Source organism: Balearica regulorum, chromosome 3 (assembly GCF_011004875.1).
Source record: "Balearica regulorum gibbericeps isolate bBalReg1 chromosome 3, bBalReg1.pri, whole genome shotgun sequence".
NCBI classification, from domain to species: Eukaryota; Metazoa; Chordata; class Aves; order Gruiformes; family Gruidae; genus Balearica; species Balearica regulorum.
In genome coordinates this window covers 22,876,637-22,896,226 of record NC_046186.1, presented here as the reverse complement: position 1 = coordinate 22,896,226, position 19,590 = coordinate 22,876,637, and the positions used below count along the sequence as shown (strand labels likewise).

The window sequence follows — 19,590 nt, the reverse complement described above, 5'->3', positions numbered from 1 at the left end:
GTTCAGGTTCCTCATGAGCTCTGGATGTCATGGATTATCACAATAAGTCTTAGAGAATCAAATTACTGTGATGCTGACTTGACATCCCTTCTTACTATCTGCCAGTGTAAAATGTCCTGCAAATACAAAGCTCTGTCTGAGAAGAATGCTGCACATGTGCTATTCCATAATGTTGGAAGCTATCAGTTTAACACTAACATACTATTGGGATAACCAGTAAATAGAGAGGAAAAATATTCTTTCAGAGACAAATTCTCTTGATCTCAGTCATGAAAATTCCCTGTCAGAATAATGCTGTAGAAAACAGAAAATTTGGTCCAATGTGTTGAAGATAACTTATTTTAAACAAGGGAAATATAAAGAAACTACTACTGGGGTTTCAGATTTACAAAGCAGATATAGCTTTCTTTTGTAAAGGAAGATGTGCAGATAAGTCCCCCTGCTCAAAAAAAAAAAAAAAAAAAAAAAAAATCAAATAATTTGACTAAGGAAAGATTCTCTATGAAAAATATTAGGATTTTTTGATTAATGAATCTTTAAAAAACATTCAAACTGTATGATACTATGAATTGGTAACTGACATAGTAGTAGAACAAATAAAATATCAGGCTGGATTAATCAGTATTCTGACTTTACTGATAAGAAACTTCTCATCTAAGTTCAAAGCTTTGGAGAGTTTGTTTGCAAAAATATTCATTGTTTATTCTTCTCCAGTGGATGTGCAATTTGGGAATGAAAGTGATGAAAACTGACTCAAAGCCTTTTACAGATTTCTGGAATTCTCTCAGGAAAACTGAACAGCTAGTGAAAGGTGATACACTGTGGAATGAACATGAATTTACTCTGCCTCTAAATGTACAGAGCCATTTAGAGCAAGGTACAAAGTGGCATTCAATTTCATTCACCTACAAGAAGATGGATTTCTTCACGCATCCTGGTGCTATTAGTATTGCTTTACCTTTCAACAGCAGCAGCAGTGGTGATAGCTATTGAGATCCCTAACCATACGGCAAAAACCAGTTCATTTCCATGAAAGGCCAGTATTCTATACTGTTATAGGACCATAAAGAGGTGGAAAGCCTTCTATGACTAATTTTTCTACTCCTGTAATACTTTTTTTCCTTAAAGAATAAATATTGCTTTAACAGATGACAGCAAAGATGGCAAAGTTTTCATTTATTGTTTGTGGTTCTGTTGGCTGTGAATGTGATCTGACTTGGTAGATTTGCAAAATGGATGACAAGCTGTTCTCCTGAGTTGACAGTGGTTGTATAAAGCAATTGATCTATCCAATTATAAGGTTAAATTAGTGGAAGATATGTGGATATTTCTCCCCACTTTTCTTTAATAATCTGTCTAGATTTCCTCATACCAGCCTACCCACATTACATTAACAACAACAAAGGTTTTGCCCCTACACCACATCTTTCAATTCCCAAGACATGAAACACATCACATTTTATTAGATAGGGAAACCATAAGGTGAAATGCCCTCTTTGCCCAAATTTATAAGCTTTCGATATAATAGACAACATAAGGCTTTAAGATTTTGCCTGTTTGTCCAAAACCTTACAAATAGTGAACATATTCTGCTTGTTCATTACAAACTCTCTAAGCATCGGTACCAATGATGTGCACCACATATAAAGAATTGTGGATATATTTGTGGATGTATGGTTCTTCAGAAGACACAGCTTAGCAAAATTCTGAATGGAAAACTTGAGGTATTTCAGGAGTGTCTCTTTGAGAAATGCAATGTCCTCAAGCAATTGTGTGGTTATTGATTGCTACCATAAGAAAACTATATTGTAATACAATACAGTTTTTACAAAGCTCCTTTAATAGGTGACTATGTCAAAGTAATGTATAATGTAATTTAAAACAATTACAAATCCTTCAAGCATACCAAGCAGAAAAAATTAAATAATGTTGTACTGAAGGGAGATTACTTTCAGATGGGTATTGAATTCTTCAACTCTTCAGTGAAAATCTGTGATGCAGAATGGCAGGTTCAAAAATAATACAGTCCTTGACGTCAGCAAGTGTCTTTAGAAATTACAGATTGTGCTTACATTCGATTTTATAGACTTACCCAGCACCTGCAAATACATTAGCTGATTTCTCCTCAGTCTCATTTACAGGTGGGAGAAAAGTATAAAGAGACTAAGAAGTCCAGTGTCACACAGACCATAGCACTTAGGATCAAACTCCAGACCTCATATTCTAAGGGCCAGCACCTTGACCATCAAGGTGCTGATCTTCACAAGGGCCCTCGCATTCAGTTAGAATCAGCTTAGTTTTCCGATCTGAATCCTGCAAATGACTGATGGCAAACCAGTGCTTCTGCACAGAGCCCTAGAGACTGGATGAAGTCTTCTGGAGAATCATGTTTAAAGTGCAAATGCAAAGCTATTCAAAACTCTGTTTACAGATGGCTATGTCTTCTAGATAAAATAGACAGTGAGTGCTGTGTGGTAAGTGCTACTGATTATGTTACATGCCTCAAGTGTGTGGCTTGTTCTCATAAGGATCATCTAAAAGAGTAATAGAGACGGGTGTGAACAACAGAAATCCTGAGAGAACTTTGAAGGCAAGTGAGGATAATACATGAGCAGGTTCATATTGAAGTGCTTTTACTTCAAAAGCATGTGGAAATTCCATGTCTCCTAAATTGTATATGCATTATGTTTGAAGCTGCATTCTCACAATATGCTCTGGTTTTCATACCATAACTTAAAATGCTGCACAGTCCATGTCAACATATTTACTGAAGTCTTGCTAGCAAAAAATATTCTGTGTAGTTTATCATAAATCACACTTATCTTGCCATTTGCTGCCATTATGTTTTTCTAATTTAATGCATTATGCCAAAAATGTATTTCTAATGGTGCCTGGTTTTGAACATCTACTCTGGCGCTGAAGGTGATAGCAAGTAAATTAAATTCCATTAAAATTAATGGAGAGGTGTGAAAATTGATCTAACAGCATTTGCAGCTAATTTTACCTTTTCCTTACTTCTAAAATTATCAACATAATCCTAAAAATGAAAACTTCTTAGTTTCTAATGTGATGATATGTTCCTCATCATTACTGCAGCAGACTAGTTAATAATTTCCAAAGCCGGAGTTTCCTTTCCTGTTTGTACTGATGCCATCCATACAATGGCACTGTCAGTCACCAAAAAAGTTGCATTAAATACGTGTGGAGATTCTTCAGTCTCCACACAGGCAAAACTCAAAATAATTGATTAGATCTTCAATTTATTAGTTTTCACTTTCTGTTTTTCCCCACAGAGTTAATATCTATTCAATGAAACTTCTGAACTTTTCTCGCTATTCATGTTAATGATACAGACTTTTACAATGTTCTTGATGAACATGGTGGAAGCCACAGCTGGAGCAGGATGAAAAAGAAGTAATTGCCACTCCTGGAAAAAGAGGTAGAAAGAGACCAAAGAGCCACGTAAGAAGAGCTGATACAACTAAACAACGTTTATAGCTAAACAGCATAATCTGTGTGAAGAGCTTCTTTTATTGTGCACTTGTTATAAAAGTCAAATAAGGGAGCAAAGGGAGTATTCTGACTGAACAAGGAGTGTGCAGGCTGCGCTTTAACCTGGTTATACATGCCTGTCATGAAGAAACTCGAACCAGCCTGAACCACTGTCAAGATTAAGATTTTAGCTGAAAGGCTTCTCCTATCTTAATAGCTATGGAGCTATTTAAATACTAAACAAATTTTTCCTAACACTAGGTCTAAAGAATATTTATTGGCAGAGTTAAATGGACTCTTCTGGTTTGTTAGCAGCTACAGGAATTGCTAGCTATCCAGAAAAAGTCAGCAGTAAATGAAAGTATCTATACAAATGTTTTCACTGTCTTGTACCCTTTCCTTTTACAATGTTCTTGATGAATTTGGTGAACTTCTGCCTTCCTCTCAAAAAAATAAATGATGAAACTGTGGTAAATAAATAAACTCTAATAATAGAAACCATGACACTATTTTTTTGCTTTTTACTTACAATGTTTTGAAATTACAACAATTTACAACAATGTTTTGAAATTTAATATCCAAATAAACTGTGACAATGTAAACAAAGGCTTCTGTAAGAACCAAATTTTCTGATTGAAAATATGGCAGAAGGCTATATCACCATTCCAATTTTTAGATACTTTATACTGATGTTTTATTCAGCCCTAGAAATAAATGCTTTTCATGGCATTAAAGCAGTATAATTATTGTTCCTATCCAGTTAGGTGCTGGAGGCCCATTCTGTTTCCAAAATTAACTCAGTTGGTAGGCAAAATCATTCTGTCTGCATAGGTGTGTATGTAATAATAATAATGCAGAAGGGAGCTCTATAAAGTTATTAGGAAAAGAACATTTAAAAACATGTTGCTAAAGTTTCCCCAATAAATTTATTGTGAATCCAGAGTCTGGATTTCCTGAATGTATGGTATGCACATAGATCCAAACCAGAATCTCCCCTTCTGAAAATTGTCAGGCGTTGGAAAATCCATACCCAGACAAAGCAAATATGTGAAGTACGAATTTCCTTAGTAGCTGGTCAAACCTGCTCATATTTGGAGTCCTTTCTGCATTCAGAATGATGAAAGTTCCTGCTGCGTGACACCTTAACTGTAATAAAACAAAACACTAGAAAAACAGCAGCAAGGAATAAGCTTTCACAAGAAAAAGAATGGGTTAGATTCCCTCCTGTTTCAAAGAGCTATAATTTGACAAATGGACTCTAATAATACCCCTGGAAAAAAATTCCATGGAGGAGGTGAAAGACAACATGGACACAGGGATTTGCCTTTCATTGCTGCAGTGCAGGACGAAGGAAGGGTAGTTGCAAAGGTGCTCCCTGTGCTGTATATAGCCTGAATGGAAGACTTGAGTAAAAAGCCCTGTCAGTCTGGCTTCCTTCAGGGTCACTACATTCATTTACACAGAAGATGACTCCTGAGACTGCATAATATGCTAACAAGAATAATTTTTTGCCTGCCACTGTAAGATCTGATGGTATTATTATTATGAACTGATATTCTCCATTCTTTTTACGGGTGGTAAATACAAGCAAAAGGTGGATTTTTACAGTAAATGAAATATTCCACTGAAAAGTATTTTGGCAATGCATGAATATATATATATATTTTATGTAAGCCAAACTTGTAAGGAATAAAAGGAAGAAAGCTGCTTCAATTTTCCTCACATTATCTGGACTTAATGAATTGCTTTTATGTCATTACCAACATAATGGTTTGGGTGCCTACATAGTATGTATCTTTAACAGGAAAGGAAAAAACAAAAGACATCTCTAAAGACTGAGGCAGCTCTGAAGCTGTTTCTCAATACATTTTAGAAAAAGTGGATCCATCCAGTTGTGGGTGATACACGACATGGATCTGAAAGCATATGGCAGACTCAGTCAGAATTCATGCTTGTATATGCTCAAATTTGTTAAATATTTAGCAATGTAAGATTTTTTTTTTTTAAATCTTTCCTTTCACCTTTTTTTCTCCAGCCTCTCTCAAAGACAATAAGAGGTCAATTCAATGCAAGAAAAGTAATCATCTGAGAAAAAAATCTTCAGGTGACATGCCACTTCTTAGCAACTGATGAGATTTCTACTGAAATTATTTATCTCCTAAACTGACTGATATATAGAATCATAGAACTGTTTTGGTTGGAAAGACCTTTAAGATCAAGTCCAACCGTTAACCTAACACTGCCAAGTCCAACCACTGAACCATGTCCCTAAGCACCACATCTGCACGTCTTTTAAATCCCTCCAGGAATGGTGACTCAACCACTTCCCTGGGCAGCCTGTTCCAATGATTGACAACCTTCTCAGTGAAGAAATTTTTCCAAATATCGAATCTAAACCTCCCCTGGCGCAACTTGAGGCCATTTCCTCTCATTGCTTGTTACCTGGGAAAAAAGAGCGACACATGCCTTCTTTCACCAATAAAAAAGCTAACAGTCATGTTGCATTATTTTAGCGAGTCCTTCAGTTTGAAATACTATGACTATGTTTTAAATAATGTCAGAATAAGTCTACAGTTCTAAAGTAACAAGTAAATGGGATATGTGGCTAATTTCACTTTGGCTTAATTGTGCTTCCTACGTAATCTAAGTATAACTTTTTTCTGTGCACAACACTAACTGTACTTCAGCAGATCAGAATTCCCATTGATTTAAGTGGGAAGGGAAAAAAGATATATAATTTGCTAAAGTTACTGCACTCAACTTACTGATAATGATTTTGTTCTCAGTTTAGGAGACAAACTGATTATTTGTCTACTGAGAAAGTTCTGCAAGACAACAATATCCACTTTTCACCAAAATATTAATTAAGTTTCTAGTATCTAACTGTACTCCCACAACATAATCAATGGATTATTTCCCAGTGCTTCATAGTGTGGGTGATTTACAGCCTTCTAAAGTCTTGCTTACTTTTCTTTGAGATTATATTCCACATATCATGATAGATCCAGTTGCCATTATCCATCTCTACAAACATGCTTTTTTTCAGATTCTTCAGACTGTTTGGGAGACAATCTTTAGCGTAATATTCTGTTTTATCTCCTAATAAAATATGGGCGGTTTTGTGACTGTTTTCTTCCCTCCAAGATGAACATAAATGTAAAAGTATAGTTCCATTTCCAAGCTGTACAAGATATCTCTACCATTTACTCCTTTTCACTCTGCCATACAATGCCTGTATTGGTCCTAAACTGCCTTCAAATCGATATGAAAGACTATTCCTATCTTTATTGCATCTTTAAGTCTCTTTTCACTTCCCATTTTGTATTATTTTTTCTTATACTCTATAACTTACTATTATATATTTGTTAGTATGGTAACAGTGTTGATGATACACCATTAATAAACAGTTAATATATCTAACTTTATATCTATATATCACATTTCATTCCAAAACAAGTACTTAAGTTGATAATCTACTAATAAATGCAATTGAAGTATTAAAATGCAATTATGCCTATGGCACAAAACCGTTGAATATAACAAACATAATCCTCCCACTTGGGAGGGGGGAAAAAAAAAAAAAGGCAGTATTTTTTTTAAGTTCACTAAGCCTCCAGGACCTTGTTTTTGAAGGTGTGATATTTACAGCATCATAAAGTTAATTTTCTTTAGCATTCTTGTAGTTTTTCTGATTATTAACACTGGCAATTTTCTTCTGAATTTTAGACTCGTCTTTTGCACTCTCTGAAATTTGCTGTTTTCCTTCTGTGTTTCTGTCATTTAAGCACATGAGTGTGATTTGCTTACTAATTCTTTGCAATTAGCAAAGCATTTACTGAGCTTTCACAGACTGTGATGGCAGAACCAGCTCCTGAAGAACTAAGTAGTTGAGACCACTACCCACTATTGCAGTAATTCTTGAGGTAGAGTAAAATATATAATCACCAGCTGGCTTAACATTTTTTAATACATATTGAAAACAGTTTTGTTGCAACTGGCAAGGGAACACTAAGCAAAGCTTAATTCCATTAGAGTCAGCCAATATGAATGTATAATAGGAATGTCTTGCATAACTAAGTTGATAGAACTCTTTGAAGAGAAGGCTGCTGTGATAGATAAGAGTGTGACGTGGACAGTATGCATTTTTCAAGAAGCGCTTGATAAGACTACACGTCAAAGATAATTGGTTATTGTAAGGAAACCTGACATAGAATATAAGAAAGTTTAGAGAGCTGGAAAGTGCATATTGCCATTAATAAGAAAAAATTACAGTTTTGGTAACTGTAAACCATAAGGTAAATGTAAGACTATTAGTAGCACAGACCCCCACACTGGATGCATGAGAACACAAGAGCACCAACCCATGAAAGTGAGAATGGTGACATTCTGCTACACTGAAAGGTACAGGTACATATTTCCCAAAATTTTAGTCAAGAAAGGCATCCTTTTCTGGACCATTATTGTGAATAAAAGTTAATCAATCTGTCAACTTTCTGCCAGTGCTTCTAAGAAAAATAATGTATATGGAGATGTAACAATGAAGTTGTGCCTACATTTTTTTTTAATTGGAGATATGAGGTCACTTGTCTGCTGATATTTTTTATTTGCTTTTTTTCTGTTTGTTTGCCCCTTTTTGGAGAAGCTGAGCTGAGATTAATTTAAGATTATTAGGAAGCCATACCTAACAGTGAAATTTAATGGACTTTAGAAAAATCTCTATATAACATTATAGAAGTCTTTAAATGCCTTTGCGTAAACTATATAAAGTATTATGAAAACATACCAGGGTGATAATTCCTGCAGTGCAGTGAGACTGATTAGATGGTTTAAGTGTTGTCTGAGCTGTGAATGATGAGATTCACAGCTGGTCTATCTCCTTTGAAATCAAGTCCCCCTGATCTCTGAACCTTCAATGCTGGGCAGCTCATACCTTCATATTCTCAGCATAAACTTTCCTTCGAGACTGACGAGTTTATCATTCTTTCAGAGCAAATATATGCAATCCTGCAGGGTCAGGTCAGGATTCAGGAAGTGTCATAAACATTTTGTAATTATTGCTTGAATTGTTACACTGTTGTTTAGGAATGATAACTAATAAAAATGCCATTTATTCATAAACATTAGAAAACCTAAACATAGCCTTTGTGCTTTTGATGAATATTGAAAAGTTAATAGTTATTCTTCACTTAAACTCATATGACAAGTCTTTACATCTAACCTCTGAAATTGTTTCATAATGAGCTCTCAATAATGACAGACTCCACTGATTTACTGTCTAGAATATCCATTGACTGACTGAACCGACGATGCTGAAGCAATTGTCTTCCCAGTAGCATCTATGCTTATATAGCATATGCAGTAATATATCTTTGGTTTGATTTTATTTAAAACCTTATTCTGAATTCTTTTGCCTACTTTCCATATGTCTATATTTTTACAAGAAATCTGGAAGCATTGAACCTAAGTGCTTATTTTATCTACCAATCCTATTAATCAGCCCTCTACTACATGCTTGCAATCTCTCTTGGACATACTTGTTTTATGTCTACCATAGACTTCTTCTTTATTTGGAGTTGTTTTAAAGAATATTTTACACTGATGTTACTTTAAAGCTATACCTTGGTTATGCCAACTGTTCTAGTCAAATGCTGATAAGATTGGAAGGAAAGATGACGAATGTCAGCATTAAAAGTTGTTTACTAACCATTATGTTCCAGTGGTTGCCTATTGCCATTTTTGTACCAATATAGAGTAAAAATTCTCAAGAGTAGACCAGCAAGGACATGTCTAAACTGTTGAGAGAGCATGAAAAGAATGAACTCTTCATCTTATGATTAAAAGTGTACTTCATACAGTTTTGCTAGCTTTGACAGCTTTTACTGTTCTTTCAAGTTTCTGTCACTTGACTGGTTTGGGCTCTAACATTTGAAGCATCTGCTTTTTAGCAAAATATGCTAAAAAGCATTGGAAAAAAAAAGATAACATGTTCAAGCTTCCCACTCTCACAGATAATTCTTATTCTTTTATGGCTAGAATAAGCCCTTCCTTTGTTTCCACAGACATTTTTATCTAGCAAAAGTCCACCTATAAAGGAAAAAGTGGGAAATGTTCACCAAGAGAAAATTAGCTTTGCAGTTGAGGAAAAAAAATGAAAGATATTAATGAGGGGAAAATAAAGAAAAATGTTTTTTTACTATTACAGACTTAAAACGTAATGTATAACAAAGTAAAAAGACTTGTTTACTTGTGACAAGCATAACTAAAAAATCAGGTAAAGATACTCCTCAGAGAATCAGGAAAGGAATATGCTCTTATATTTCAGTTTATCCTCTTAACCCACCTATTTACCAAAGAGTTTCAGAAAGATGCAAGTAACCCCAGCATGAGAACAAGAGAAATTATAGTCTATAGAAATGAGCCTTAGTATGATAAGGATGAGTTGTGCAATTTTAACTACAAAAAAATCTGTAAGTCAGTTCTTGCCATCATGGCCTTGGTTCTGCAGCATGGGTTATTTTGAAAAAAGAACATTTAACTTACAGGCCTTTTGTATTTAATTGCATTCATAGTCGGAGTCAGTGCTTCCATATGAGTATGCAGTATCTGATAGGATGCAGCCATCATAAACTGTTGCTCGGCAAGTCTATATGACTGACAGACTCACAAAAATGTGTTCCCATACAAAAACATGCAATTCAAAGTTATATTTTTATAGATCATAGAATCATAGAATGGTTTGGGTTGGAACGGACTTCAAAGGCCATCTAGTTCCAACCCCCCTGCTGTGGGCAGAGACACCCTCCACTAGACCACGTTGCCCAAAGCCCCATCCAACCTGGTCTTAAGCACTTCCAGGGATGGGGCATCCACAACCTCTCTGGGCAACCTCTTCCAGTGCCTCACCACTCTAACAGTAAAGAATTTGTTTCTAACATCTCATCTACATTGACCCTCCTTCAGCTTGAACCCATTATCCCTTGTTCTGTCACTACACTCCCTCATAAACAGTCCCTCACCATCTTTCCTGTAGGCCCCTTCAGGTACTGGAAAGCCACAATTAGATCTCCCTGGAGCCTTCTTTTCTCCAGGCTGAACAATCCCAACTCTCTCAGCCTGTCCTCATAGGAGAGGTGCTCCAGCCCTCTGATCAGCTTCGTGGCCCTCCTCTGGACTTGCTCCAACAGCTCCACGTCTCTCCTGTACTGAGGCCCCCAGAGCTGGATGCAGTACTCCAGGTGGGGTCTCACAAGAGCGGAGTAGTGGCGCAGGATCACCTCCCTCGACCTGCTGGTCACACCTCTTTTGATGCAGCCCAGGACACGGTTGGCTTTCTGGGCTGCAAGCGCACACTGCCGGCACATGTTGAGCTTCTGATCAGTCAATACCCCCAAGTCCTTCTCCTCAGGGCTGTGATATATTCATAGAAATCATTGCTGAATTCATAGATATATTCATAGAATTCACTGCTGATAATTAGATCTAATTCAATCATTTTAGATGCTTGGCTTTGTAAAACAGCTTAAAACACATTTTGCTGCCATTTTGCAGCATTGATATATATCAATATAGATTTGAATCAGGAAACAAGCTTTTCAGAATGGATGTGAATGAGTCAGAATACATCTGACATTAATACATGTACACCTGCAAAGATAAATACACAAAAATATAAAAAAAATTCCTTGTGATCTCATTGATATTATCCAAATAATTTATCAGCCCAACAAAGACATACATGAAAAGAATTTCTATTATATTCACTGGCAGTAGCACAGTGACAGAAAAATTATGTTCAGGAAAACAGGATGAACACAATTATGAAGCATAACTTGTGCAGTGTAGTGAAAGAGATAAATTCAAGATGAAGAAAGACTCACCTCCCTAAAAATCAAGCAAAAACAATACTTGAAGAGAGTGTCTCATCTTCCCATACTTGTTTTATAAAGCATTAACACTTATTAGAGAAAAATAAATTTTATCATTTGTAGTGGTAGTGGTATTGCAACAACAGATAAATCTTAAAACCTTAAACCATTTTAGTTTCCAGAGATTTCTGCCTAATAATAGCCTTACATATCTTTGCCACTCTAAATTGCTGTCAAACAGAGCAGAACACTAACTTTACTTACACCTGAGATCAAGACAGTGTTAACATTCAGGGGAGTTACAACCATATGAACAGATTTTTTTGTAGTTAAAATTGCACAACTCATCCTCACTTCTCTATTCAGAAAGTTTTGTAGAGTGACATGAGTATTTCTGTTAATGCAGTTATGAAGAATATTATTTTCTTACAGAATTTCAATTCTTTCTGCATAACCTTTCCATAAGATGGAAACTGAAAATCATAGAATCACAGAATCATAGAATGATTTGGATTGGAAGATACCATAAAGATCATCTAGTTCCAACCCCCCTGCCATGGGCAGGGACACCCTCCACTAGACCAGGTTGCCCAAAGCCCCATCCAACCTGGCCTTGAACACTTCCAGGGATGGGGCATCCACAACTTCTCTGGGCAACTTGTTCCAGTGCCTCACCACCCTCACAGTAAAGAATTTCTTCCTTATATCTAATCTAAATCTACCCTCTTTCAGTTTAAAGCCATTACCCCTTGTCCTGTCACTACATGCCCTTGTAAACAGTCCCTCTCCAGCTTTCCTGTAGGCCCCTTCAGGTACTGGAAAGCTGCTATAAGGTCTCCCTGGAGCCTTCTCTTCTCCAGGCTGAACAATCCCAACTCTCTCAGCCTGTCCTCATAGGAGAGGTGCTCCAGCCTTCTGATCACCTCCATGGCCCTCCTCTGGACTCGCTCCAGCAGGTCCATGTCTTTCTTATACTGGGGCCCCCAGAGCTGGACACAGTACTCCAGGTGGGGTCTCACGAGAACAGAGTAGAGGGGGAGTAGAGGGGGCTTCCCTTGACCTGCTGGTCACACCTCTTTTGATGCAGCCCAGGACACGGTTGGCTTTCTGGGCTGCAAGCGCACACTGCCAGCTCATGTTGAGCTTTTCATCAAGTAACACCCCAAGTCCTTCTCAGGTCTGCCCTGCCTCTACAGCCACTGGGGAGAGATAGAGGTAAACCTCTCTCACAGACAGTGAAGGGAGTCAACAGAACGTAGCTATCACCTCTGCCACCTTATGCAAAACTCTGAAAGTTACCTGGAATAAATAATAGCTATTCTCTATCTTCACCCCACTGTGTGAGCATGGAATTCTTCTTCAAATAATTAGAAATTATTAATCCTTTAAATAAAGGAGTTTCTTATAGACAGCAATCAAACCCACTGATATATGCACTTTTATACTCACAGATCACTAGATTATGATATAGTGGCTGCAAGCCATCCACATATGTGAAGTATTATTCAGCACTGCTCTGAGGAAAACACTTGCAGCTCCTAAAATGCTCACAGCAATGAAACAAACCATGCTGGATATTTATCCTTTGCACTATATATAGCCCTGTAGAATGACCTAAGCTTGTGAATTACAGTAACAAAAACTGTTGGCTGTTTTCCATAATAGATGGTGGAGAAAGAGGTTATTATCAAAAATAATAAATGTGATTCTCAGTAGATTTCCCCAGTAAAACATGTACTATGAATGGGCGCCAGAGGACAATCAAAATCTTCACTCATTTATAGGCATTAATATTGTGTATATAAGCCACTGTGGTTGCCTTCATGCTTTGCTCTAAATAGTAGTCTGGCTTATGATGGGAATAACTGCCTGAGTCATGAGCCACACCTGAAGGCTTCTGCCCTATAGCTTCATTTTCCATACTTACTTCCAAGAGAGAATGAACACTTCACCCTCTTGCAGCAAGATATATTACTGACCAAAGCTTGGTGATACAGGCAATTTTTACTACTCTAACGAAGGTACTGGGACAGTCCAGCTCCTAAATTATTCTGAAACAAAGAAGAAATACTGCTACAGTCCAAAATTTGACAGTACCTGATTTACAGTCCTTGAAGTTAGTTGGTTTAGAATGGCATTGAATGCAATTGAGTGACCTGGATGCATTGAACTTGTTCAGAGAGCACTTTGAAAATTAAGGATTTATTTGACCCCTCTTTGCAAAGGCACAGAGAGGTAAGCAAAGTATCAAGTTCTCATTTTTCCTCACATCTACTTTTTACTAATTCCAGTCTGCTCTTTTTTTTAGAGACTATTGATCCAAATTTAAAGAATAGAATAACAACAATAACAATAATTTATTTCTTATATGTTCCTCTGTTTCATAAGTAATAGTTTGCTGCAGTTTACCTTCTGTTGTACTCTTGTCAGCGTGACAGGACAGGACAAGAGACAATGGGCACAAACTGAAATACAGGAAATTCCACTTAAAATTTAGAAAAAACTTTTTCACTGTGAGGCTGGTCAAACACTGGGGTATGTTGCCCAGAGAGGTTGTGGAGTCCCCATCCTTGGAGATACACAAAACCTGACTGACATGGACAGTGTCGTGGGCAACCCACTCAGGACAGGGAGCTTTGACTGGAAAATCTCCACAGATGCCTTCGAAACTTGACTATTTCTGTGTAATAATTCCACTTTAAAGCATCTGTTGAAAATGTAGTCCCAGCATAAAAGCTCAAATCATGGCTGTGCTCCCACAAGACAACTGAACAGCTAGGAGCTCAAAGAGGCCTTTGACACTCAAGATCAGTACAGTATTTCTTGCCCGATAATCTTAGACTCTATTCCAAAGTTGGTGCTATTGTTGCATTTGCAAGGCAGCTTTCTGGGGCAAATGTTGGCATGGAAAAAACTCTTCCAGTCTAGGCAATTTCTTTAAATAAAGATGGTAATAATATAGCAAGTTTATATCCACTACCTATTATCTTTTAAAGATGGTTATTAACTGAAGATTCAGTCCACCTTTGTTTCTTGCTAATCCTTCTCTTACTGAATGCCACTCTGGAGTGAGGTAATTGGCCAGTGTTTGAAATAACCCAGTTTTGAACATAGAGTTTAGAGGTCACTGCATGTCCAGAGAGGTATTTCAGTACTGCTTTATTATTCCATTTTTAGAAGCCTAAAATAATAGTGCATAAGCTGTTTTTCCATCAAAATATTTTTCTCCTGCTTCACTATACAGCTTATATTTGCAGAAGCAGTTTGCAGTTTCTTCTGGCCTACCTGAGTGTTCTTGGCTACACTGAAGGGGAAGGAAACTGTCCCAAAAGTCAACTCCTTCCTTATTCCAGGCAACCAATACTGCTTCACTGATTCAAACCAAGAGCAGATTCCTTCTTCTGCCCATATCCGAGCACAGATGTCATAAGAGAATTAAGAAGCAGAACTTCTTTCAGATCTATCCCTTCCTTGTCTGTTAGTTCAGCTCCCAGTGCCACTTTCTTGCCCTTTTATAGCTCACAAGAGCACTAGGTGTGAGGAAGACTCCCGTTCCTTACATCTTGAATGGCCATAAAAGGATAGATGTTTTTCATTAGTTATTTAATATCGATAGGTAAGTTAGAGTGTGTGAAACACATACAATAACAGTATATTTTCCCAAAATCTAGAAGTCAGTGTATATCTAAATGCTTAACCCCTCTTGGATACATGAAAGCTATTATTTACAATACTTCTTATGTAATCTGCTGAGAAATTTTGGCAAAACTGGCACAACCTGGGAGAAGAGAAAGGGACAGAATTTGGCAAAGATAGGTATCGTGCAGTGAGAAAGCCTTCAGTATTTCCAGTTACCAGCAGAAATGCTGGCAAAACTTATGTCAAAGAGTCCTTAAATTGCTGACAACATTTTGTTTCCATTCAACCTGATCCAGCTGCAGCTGGGTGAACACTGCAGTGAACGAAGTGTTGAAGCATTACTGAGACTTGCCCAAGTAAGTCAGAGACGTCTTGCCTGTCTAGAGAGGCCAGTCAGAGGATATAGCAAGGCTCATAGTGACACATGATAGAAGAGTGCATTTGTTGTTTGTTACTCCAGTTTGCTATTAGTTGGCTAGATTTGCTCTGTTTGCACGTTTGGATAAATCCTCAAATAAGCAGTATAAGAGGCAGCTTTTCTTCCTGAAGTGCTGCCAGGCATAGCTTTATTAATGCCAGCCTGAATTTCTTCATGGCACTCTATGTCTTACATCCGTTGTGAAGTGAAGGTGATGCTACACACCTGGTAAATGATATATTAATACTAACACATCAACTTGTACGGGCTGCTGCTTGTTTCCAAGTAAATGATTCTTTTTTACATATGGAACTTTCAGCAACCTGGATTGTGCCCATACTTCTATTCTGTTGCATTAGCAATGAGCAAAGGCATCTGACGTTAAGAAAATGTCCCAAACAGGTAATTTTCTAGATGGTTATATAGAACCTTTTTAAAACATTTATCTTTTTCTTCTAGTCCCGTACTAAACTGTATCAACTTAAAAGGGATCCCTTACTGTTCAAAACATCCACAGAAGGGAGAGAAGAACAACACATGCCAGGCACTGGGAAGAATATCATTATGATTAATTCCTTGGTTGGATAATTTTGTCTGGTGATGGGCTTGTGATTAAATAGCCATATTAATTATTTATTTAAGACTCTGTTTAAAATATAGGTCATGGTTTCCAAATGTTTAAGGAAAATGCTTTCCATTAATCTATGCAGAACAAAATAAAGACCGCTAGAGTCACTGGCTGTCTATTCTGTCCTTAAGCATCATTTCTACCTCGCCCTTTATTTCTGTTGAGTCACCTCAAGGCTGAAAACTGCACAGGTGCCTTGGGATGCCAAATTCCCGTTCACCTTCATAGGTGTCCAAGGCTTTTTGTATGTCTGAAGAAATTCTGACATCAGAGTAGCTGACTAATGTAGTGGCACCCCCGCCGCCCTCGGGGGTCCGCAACTGCAGCTGCTGCCTGTTCTCACTCCCCTCGCTCTTCGGCTGCCAGCCAGCTCTCCCTGCCTACTCCTCACAGCTCTTGTTGCTCAGCCATCGCCATCTTCTAGCTCTCCTTAATCCTACAATCGCATCCGCTAAATAATTGTGGTAACCTCTCTCCCAAGTTTCCTCTCCTACAAAAGATAAAAGAAAGCTCTTCTTAATATCTAGCTTCATGCACAAGTCAGAACATTTCTGAAAGTGGTGTCGAGCTCTGTTCTCTAGCAGGCAGGACCAGTCCTGATCCTACGGAGTCTGGTAGGAGTTTCTGGTTTAATTCACTGGCTTTAGTGTCAGTTAGAGCAGAATTAGGCCATTTGATACTAAATTCTCAGGATGTGCCTGAATAAAAATAGTACAAATACTGTGGAATTCAAGCTCTTCATCCATAATATATTCATCTTGAAGTGCACAGCTGCCATGCATATATTTATGTAACTGCTATCTGTAGAAATATTTAAGCATTCAGTGCAACTCTGAAAAAAATATTTAGAAAAGTTAAGGAAGGCTAAATGGTGAGAGCAAGCAAGGGGAGACAGTCATTAGACATACGTGTCTTCAGAAGGCAGCAAACGGGTAACATTTTCATCTGAATCACTGAAGAAATATAGCATAGCTAGAAAATGTACAGAGAGGGACAAGGATGACGAGACATATGGAATAGAGGGGAATCGAAGCAGACCACAACCTTTCAGCCTATAATTAGACAGCTTAAGGTGGCAGTGATAAGCATCTCTGTGAGATGTACTGTTCACTTCTCACAATAAAAACACTTGAGGCAATGCATAAAATCCTCAAACAGAAGGCTTAAAACAAAGACAATGTGATTAATTTATAGAACCCATTTCCAGAACATGTTTTTGAAATCAATAATGTAAACAAGTTAAAAAACAAGCTTGGATAAATTCATGAACAACTGAGACATCAGAAGCTTTTAAACACAGTATGACCTCCATCCTGAGAGGACCAGACACAGCAGAAGCTGGATAAGGATCAGAGAGGATGGTGGCAGCCCTCCCTACAAATCCCCTTGCCTGTGGTGGTCTTCTTCGACTACTGAGACCTCTGGTCTCTCCCATTACAGCAGCTGCCACACACTTGTCCTACCCTGTTCCCAACCTTCAAAGATAAAAATGCTGCACAAAACCTGGTCTACATACGCGGTAAATACTGAGGGCTGCAAGACCATTTGTGCCTCCCCACTCTGCCCAGCTGATATAGCTGCACAGAACTTCCTTACATCTGCCTCTACTTTTTCCAGATTTCTGCTCCCTTCCTTTCTAAACTCATCTGTGACAAAGTCTTTAGTATCACATGGTGTTACAACACAAGCACAGTCATATTAATCAGCAATATTTTTATTCTGTTGCATCTCTGGCAGGCTCCTGGCAGTATAGCAACAAACATCCCAGTAATAAATGAGCTTTTAAGTGCACCAGACTTTACTATTCAGCTGCTGGCATGTGGTCTCTCATCAAAACTTAACTTACACAACCTCTGTATAGGCAGCACACCAAGTAGCAATAACAGCAACGACACTAATAAACAATGTAAGGCACTGCTCTGACCTCGAGTTAAGAACACAGGTCAACTATTTTCCTAACTATACCAAAATCTATTACTTCAGAGGCTCTTTTCCTAAGCTACACCAATACACTACTGAATTACAGTGAGGTAAGTAAGTAGGAGCACGATGCCCATTAAATGTCCATAAACAATTAACTTTTGCAGCTGAGCTCTACAACAAAACACCCTGCCTGCTGCCATGGGATGTTGCTTCACTTCATGTAGGTCATTGGTGAGGTAATAGACAGTTTTAAACAGCAACAGCAGAAAAGTAGCAAAATCCCAGCACAACACATCCTTTGATAGGCCTTAATAAAAGTATAGATCAAGTTTATAGCAGAAGAAATTGAAAAAAAAGCAATTACCTCACTTTAATGTATTTTAAATATTTTTAAAGTATACAGAATTTTACTGCTAAAAATACCCCAACAAAACATACATTCAATGTAAAAAAATGCCTTAAACTTACCTCTTAGTTTACACTGATTTAATATATTTTTTCTTCTACTTTTCAACTTTCCTTGCATCTTGGGAATATAGTGGTTTTCTCCACCCGCTTCCTTCCTCTCACCTCCTCCCCCTCCAATCTGGCCTCCTTTCCTTCCTTGGAGGTTTTTAAGCTTTAATTTGAGAGTGTAAAGCTGAAAAATATTTGATACAATTTTTTTTTTTAATTAGAGAATTGAGCTCCTTACCATGGTTGAAGCATTTCTGGGAACAGCACCAAAAAAGCTGGAAGCTACTGCACTGAGTAGCCACAGCATCCCTCTTAAAATCATCACTCATTTATTTTTCCCAGAGAACTAGTGCTTCAGCATTTTACTTACAGACATGACTGCAGTTTAGGAGACTAAGGCTAAAAATGAGTCCGAGTTTCTTTGTTCAGTTTTGGAACGTGAAACCTAGATTCCCAAATTCCAGCGTGGGCCCATCTCCAGCTGGAACAGGAAAAAGACTCACCAAGTGGGATTTGACAAGGTATGAGCTGAGGCTCGAGTTAGTCACATTTTCAATGAGCTCAGAAGGGTATTGATGATTATATGTTCTAACTGGAGGAGGTAGTTGTCAGTCTGCCTGCAGCGTGCATGTCACCACACCAGGGAAGGGGAAATATTTTAGAGCTTGTGTGGGATTGGGCTTGCTGAATGGAGCACTTGGGAAGTCTCCTCTCCTATAATTTGGATATTGTTGGGGAAGGAAAAAAAAGAAAGAGAGTAGGTTAGATCTAACAATTTAGGGCCTCTGCAACACGCATTCAAACTGAGGGATGTTGAAGAGACTCGGCATTTCCATACGCTAGTGAGCAGCAGCCTACAGTCTATTTTAGGTTTCCATTAATTGACATTAGGTTGTGCTTTACAGCCTCTATGTATTTATTTTTTAATTCTTGACATAATATGGTAAGAGGTTGCTTTCACCTAATAAAGAACATTTTCCTGATATGATATCAAATTTGTGGTAATACTAAATAAGTCCTATTTTCTCTAAATGCTTACAGATATTTCAGACGTGGATTATAGTAGTCTTTCTCTCCATTCCTTGTTTGGTCATTACATTTCAGTCTTTCCTCTTAATTCAGTCTACTTAACCACTGATTTTTATTTCCTGTTGCTTGAACAACAGCAA

At 37.6% G+C, this 19,590-nt stretch overlaps 1 protein-coding gene across 23 annotated transcripts in view; it reads right to left on the bottom strand.

The window, feature by feature from the left end:
- DLGAP2 (DLG associated protein 2) overlaps nucleotides 1-19,590 on the bottom strand; it is a 466,376-nt gene that overhangs the window by 290,233 nt on the left and 156,553 nt on the right. The window contains exon 1 of one of the 23 annotated variants that reach the window (XM_075747303.1): nucleotides 18,434-18,529. The exons of 20 other annotated variants lie outside the window; for them this stretch is intronic. In XM_075747303.1, the coding sequence (XP_075603418.1) occupies nucleotides 18,434-18,491 (58 nt within the window). In that variant the 5' untranslated portion in view covers nucleotides 18,492-18,529. Of the gene's footprint in view, nucleotides 1-18,433; nucleotides 18,530-19,590 lie in introns of those variants that run through there. 2 more of the 23 variants (XM_075747310.1, XM_075747315.1) reach the window with 2 other exon arrangements.